This window comes from Idiotropiscis lumnitzeri, chromosome 13, assembly GCF_059441095.1.
Source record: "Idiotropiscis lumnitzeri isolate Australia: NSW breed Sydney's pygmy pipehorse chromosome 13, RoL_Ilum_1.0, whole genome shotgun sequence".
Taxonomy (NCBI): domain Eukaryota; kingdom Metazoa; phylum Chordata; class Actinopteri; order Syngnathiformes; family Syngnathidae; genus Idiotropiscis; species Idiotropiscis lumnitzeri.
In genome coordinates this window covers 11443111-11449110 of record NC_142403.1, presented here as the reverse complement: position 1 = coordinate 11449110, position 6000 = coordinate 11443111, and the positions used below count along the sequence as shown (strand labels likewise).

The window sequence follows — 6000 nt, the reverse complement described above, 5'->3', positions numbered from 1 at the left end:
TTAACTTTTCTCCTCGTCCCCCCCACTCTCAATCCTCTAGTAGTTGAAAATTGCATCCTCGGTGCGCGTATATTCGTGCGTCTTAATTCCAACAGCGGGCTGCTCGACGTCAAGGCGCTTCGATTGTTCCAAGGTATTGCGGGCATGTTTATTAGTTATCTCGTGACAAAAGAGTGTAATGTGACTTATTCAATGACTCCGAGGGGGGGTGACTATTGTTCCAGAGACCAGTGCGCGTTTCACGGCGGATTAACTCGTCCTCGGAGAAGATTCACGTCAAATGTGCACGTTAACATGCTGCGCGCGTGCACGTTACTGCAAAAGTTTCACATCGCAATGTTGGTGTGTTTGTGTGCGTGCGTGTGTGTGTGTGTGTTAAAGCTTTTCATTGCCTTGCATGTATTAAAAAAATACGTTCGGGTTGGACTTTTTAGCTTGATTGTTTCCGCTGAAAAAAAAGTCCAATCTTTCTTTCTTCATTTGAGCCACTTTCGCTCCACGTCACGTTGAATGAAGCGCGTAGAGACTGATGCGTTTATTTCCATTCATAAAATTTGCTGCTGCTCTGCGGTATCAAATATATCGTCGTCATCCGACTTGGACACGGAAAGTGCCACTTTGATTTTTATATACTTGCATTTTCTTGGTGTAGTGGAAATGTCGTGGAACGGGTTGACTTTTCTTTTTTTTTTTTCTTTTTTTTTTTTTTTTTTTTTTTTTTTTTAGTAAGGAGTTTGCTGTTACTTTTTTCAGCCAACAACCCATGACAAGGCAACAAGTGGTTAGCACATCTGCCTCACACTTCCACCTTCTCTAGTTTTCCTGTTTTTTTTCCAGGTCGTCTGGCTTCCTGCCACAATTTCAAAAAATGTTTTTTATGTTGAATGGAAATTTGAAATGTTCAGAGGTGTGAATGAGAATGCTTGTTTGTCTATGGCATGCAATTGGCTGGCAGATGCCCCGCCTCTGTTGGAATTTAGTCACATCCTTCACCTCTTGGCCCAAATCAGCTGGGCTCGACTTCAATGGCCTGCTCATTTAAGCATGATGGTCATCAGTGCGGCATTATTATCACTTTCTCAAATTTTAAGTTCATTTCACACACATTTGAAGTTTGCCTTTTTGAATGAGCTGAAATGCTGTTGTTTTTGTAGTTGAGATTGTAGTTTTTTATTTTAAGAAAAATGCTTTACTATCATCATTGAGCAGCTCAACTTGGAATCGACTGAAACTACACAAAAAAAAGCTTTGTCCGGCTTTATTTGGACGGCCTGTGGTGTAAAAGTGCTCTGATCACCACTCTTGACTGCTGTACTGTAATGAATCAGGCGCAAGAATGCCGCTCAACTCCACTCTCTTATTACGAGGCGCTCCTTTGACCTCCGTGGAAAAGTCATAACATGCAGGAACACACACACTGTTTGGAAATCATGCTTTTATCTTTGCCAAATTCTGTCAAGTCATCGTCTTTGACTACTCATCATTATTTTTTTTGGTTTTATTTTTTTTACGTGGCCGTGTGTCAGATAGCTTTGTCCACTCTTATTTAGGTGGCACAATATGTATGTCATGTGGTCAGAGCCGCAGTTGCTCGACTCTGACCGGGGCCCCCGCAGTTCCTTCTTCAAGCTGTGGTCTATAATGAGGAGCTGAAGAGAAAATAAACCCCAAGGCTTTCCAATCCAGGCAGAGAGTGTTTTTCATATGTAACATCGCCCCAAAAAGGACAAAATGGGAAGACTATGCAGCACTTTGGATGAGGTCAGCTCATCCAAAATGGAATGATTTTAAATATAGATGACATAATGGACATAATTGGTATACTTGATGTGCAATTTGTCTTCATCTATTAAGTGGTCTGACGTCTGCTTGTGGAATGGCGGATTTTTCAAGGAGAAAAATTTTGGTCATTGGAGGTTTTAGCCTCACCATGTCATTCCCCGCCCATTACATGTGTGTCTTTGGCCGTCTCGAGGCTTTGAGGGGTGAGCTGCTCCATGTTTAAAACATGCAAAAAAAAAAAAACCCAAAACAAACATCACTATCTCACTTGCTGTTGTGTCAGCGTGTGGCTCCCCGTCACAGTGGCACACTACACGACCGACATTTCCGCACAAACTTCCTGCTTGTTATATACTTGTTATATGCATTGCATTACAACATACTTCTGTAGAAGATGCTGATTTTAGCAGAATGTCGGCTAACTGCACACTGTAGTAACATGCTAAGTTAGTAATTAAAAGTAAAAAAAAAAAAAGAAAAAATAAAGTGCGTCACTGGGTATTGTTTTAGCTGTGGCCCAAATTTCAAGAAAACAAAAATGCTGAAAAATCGTCGTTTTGAAGATGACATAACGTGACAACTCCACAATTTTGAGTGCTGCACAATTCTCAGTCTTGTCATGTTTTCAGCCATTACTTGCAAACGTGAACAATGTATTAAAAAAAACAAAATTTGGAATGAAATAACATTTCACATTCTTAACTGCCATTCTAGTGCAGAAGTGTAAACGCGAGAGGCATGCTGAATGTTTTCTGTTTTTCAAGACTTTTATCTCCATTTTCTTTTCTTTCCAGTCCCGACTGCGGCGTGCACACCAAGACTTGGTCTGGATCCAGGTCGAGATTGTTCCGCTCAGTCTGGGTCCAAACAGTGATCAGAGAGTCTGAGCAGGAACTCGTGTTTCATTTGGAGGGATCGCCGGCCGGACCAATGGGATCAGGGAAGCTGGCCCAGGTTCTGCTGGGATGGCTGGCGCTGTGCCTTGCGCCGGCCCAGGTGGCGCACGCTCAGACTGCCAATGGGAACGGACCACTCCAGGCGAGCCGCTTCACGGCCACCAACGACCAGAGAGAGGCGCAGCGAGTTCGGCGCCGCGGCTCGGAGACACTTCGGGGGTAGGCGCAACTTTACTGTCTGTTTTTATGCACCAAAGAATCGGCATGAAAGTTGATCCTCGATTGATTCCCTTGTCTGTTGGGACAGAACTCTCCAAAGTGCGCGTGAAGTGTGTCATGCACACAGCGGGTGCAATTTGCCACGTTCAGATAGTGAGGCGTGTGCTTTGAACCCGACGGGGTGGACGGAATGATTCTCGGGGTTTCAACTTCCTGTTGTTGTAGTGCTCATACGTTTACATGCGCCTCGGGTGTGTAAACATTTGAGCACAATTGAGCCAACTTTAAACTCAGCAAGTCTGGAATGGAAATGCTGACTTGGACGGCCGTAATGAAAGCGTTTTTTGTTGTCTTTCGCTACGCTAATGTGGAACATTCTAATGAAACGGCTTCATTAGCCGAAGAATGAAAAAGTGCATCTACTCCAGTTTTTGCATCAACATCTTTGTCGAGGCTTAAAACCATAAATGACTTTACCCCCCACCCCCGATTTCCTGGCAGCGCCCTTTCAACTGCTGTGAGGCCAGACCGCTTTCTATCAAATTATGCTGCCGAATACTAGCGCATTGTTTTCCCCACAACGACACATGTTTGACCTTAACAAGCTGCCCGTCACGCTCGACTCACATTTCCGAGGGAAAGAGTGGAAAAAGCAGCTTTCTATACATCGGGAGAGGGTGACCCTAAATTGTCGTGGGTGTTGGTTTGAAGCGGGAGAAAGTTTTTGAAGCTGTGCTATGTTGAGGCAGCTGATGTAACGTTCGCGCGAGTGTGAGCGAGCACCAAGCACAAGTGGCGAGCCGTCTGGCCTCGTCTGCTGGCCTTTACGCTAATCAGAAGCACGTCCAGATGATCGTTTGATCTCAAACAGTTATGTAGCATTTCACTTGGCTGCACTGTTTCTAGTATTTGAATGTTTTTTTTATTTTTTTAAGAAAGCTGATTTCATCCTCACAGGGTCATCTCGCTAGTCCGTGATGACGTCCGAATTTTTCATTTTTCTGATCGTTTGGTCAGAGCAAAACCAGTTCCAGTGGTTAATATGAGTTCATTTGGATTTGAATGTTTCCTATACTATTCCTCTTTTCTACAATTGCAACGTGTTATTAATTTGGGTAAATCTCCACTGAAGGCTCGATGAGCAAATGCAAATCCCGCCAATGATGTGTACCAAAGTGTTTGGACACTGAAAGTCAAACTGGGAGACAATCCAGTGGAGCCTTTAATGACAAGCTAATTATCAATTCCGTTTTCAGGAAAACCGAATTATTTCGATGATGTCCGATTGCATTTGCAAGTATGTCTTGCTTTTGCCTTTTATCTTTGGCAAACACTTCTAGCGTCACTTTTTTGCACGTGTCACAATTGCAAATGTCAATTGTTTTGGAATGTAAACTCATTGCTCATCACACGATGGATTGCGTTCAATATTGCTTCGTGTTCATACCATGTGCATGTATGGACATGCATGTTTTTAAAAGTTGTTTGTATGAGCGTCTGTGTAATGAACCTAAAAGGTCACATTGGCTCTCTACAGATTCAGGCCTAGTACCCCATCCATTGCCCCCCCGTCCTCTGTCAATTACAAACTTCCAAACCGTTTGGCCTTGTATATTGTGTTACTATGCAAAAAAAAAAAAAAAAACCCGTTTCGTTGGGCCCCGTTGTCCAAATCAGTTCTTCCAATCATGCACGCAACATGCTTGTGCCAAGCCACAGGAAATGAGGCAGTCCTATGAAAAGCGACGTTTGTTTCACCGGTGTGGTTGACAACGCAGCAGAAGCTGCACGTTGACGGCGACGGAATATACACACGTACTTTTGTTTTATTAACCGATGGAGGGTAAAAGTAGGGTTGACATATTGCTTGTTTAATTGTTCTCAAATGGGAATGTTGAGAAAATAAAGCTCTGGTGGAATATAAAGGCAGCTGTCGAGGAGTCTGGCTGACTCTTTGTTGCACATTTCATCATCTAGATCCGACATATCTCGACTTTTCTGAAGGGACATTCAATTGCTCAAATGAAATATATTACCCGGCAGAGCAATAAATTACATTCACAGTTTGTCTAAACCTCAAACAAAGGACCATTGTGCAATTGTATATTATTTGTCAAAAATGACAGAAGAATAAAAGCTTGCAGACTTGCAAAACGTGATCATGTGGAAACATGGCAGCCATCAGGACAAAAGTCTCGTCATGATTTTTTTTTTTTTTAATGCGTCGAATGAATGAATTGCGCAATAATAAAAAGTCTGCAGTGCACCACTACCACCAGCACGTCTTTCGGACATGAAATTGAAGTGGTAATGTAAACGTTAGCTGGCAACTGAAGCAGACTTTTCCATCCCCGGGAGCCGCAAGTTAGCCGGCCAAAGCAAATAAGTGTCGAAAGTTCATTTTTCATTACAGGTTGTCGCTGGCTGAAAACCAATTTTTAATTGTTTTAATTATGAACTTTGTTACTTTGAGGTGACTCTTGGGGGGAATATGCACCACATTGACAAAGTATTGGGACAGCTGGCCTGAAGAGCGAAAGGAAATTAAGACCGCCGTTCAAGACATTTTATTTTGTTCTGTGGGATTTTTTTTTTTTTTTTTTTGTCCATTCAACCAGATGAACTTTTGTGAAGTCAACGTCATTCTAATAAGTTCTTTTGCACCAATTTCATCCAAGCACACTTTTATGGAGTTTGTTTTGTGTGCAGAAAAAAAAATCTGCCTAACATTGCGAACATACAAGCTAGTAAGACGCAGAATTAGGATATTTGTGCATTTCGTGTTTGTGTAATCATCAGCTGGGCAACTTTGAACTACGCGGTAGGGAAAACGAGTGCTGCACAGAATTGAGTTGTTGAAGGTCAGCGATTGGCCTCCAAGTACAACGATATGCGATCCATTGGAGACCCTGCAGTGCATCCAAAATGGACCGGCAATCACAGCCGACTGTCAGTTTGTGTGCGTGTGGCAGATGGAGGGCGGTTAGCGTAATGACGGCCATTACGCCGACCTTGGGCTAACGTGCAGTGTTTATTTGCTGGCGAGAATTCTATATCCACAAACGTGTCCCAGGTCTACGCGCTTGTGCTGATGTTGACTACT

General features: G+C 43.0%; 1 protein-coding gene across 1 annotated transcript in view; it reads left to right on the top strand.

Moving 5' to 3' along the window:
* The window catches only part of fbn3 (fibrillin 3), a 56702-nt gene continuing 50702 nt past the window's right edge, over window positions 1-6000 (top strand). Inside the window, exons 1-2 of the mRNA XM_088312889.1 lie at window positions 1-133; window positions 2577-2897. Of these exons, the coding sequence (XP_088169015.1) occupies window positions 2713-2897 (185 nt within the window). The 5' untranslated portion in view covers window positions 1-133; window positions 2577-2712. The remainder of the gene's footprint in view (window positions 134-2576; window positions 2898-6000) is intronic.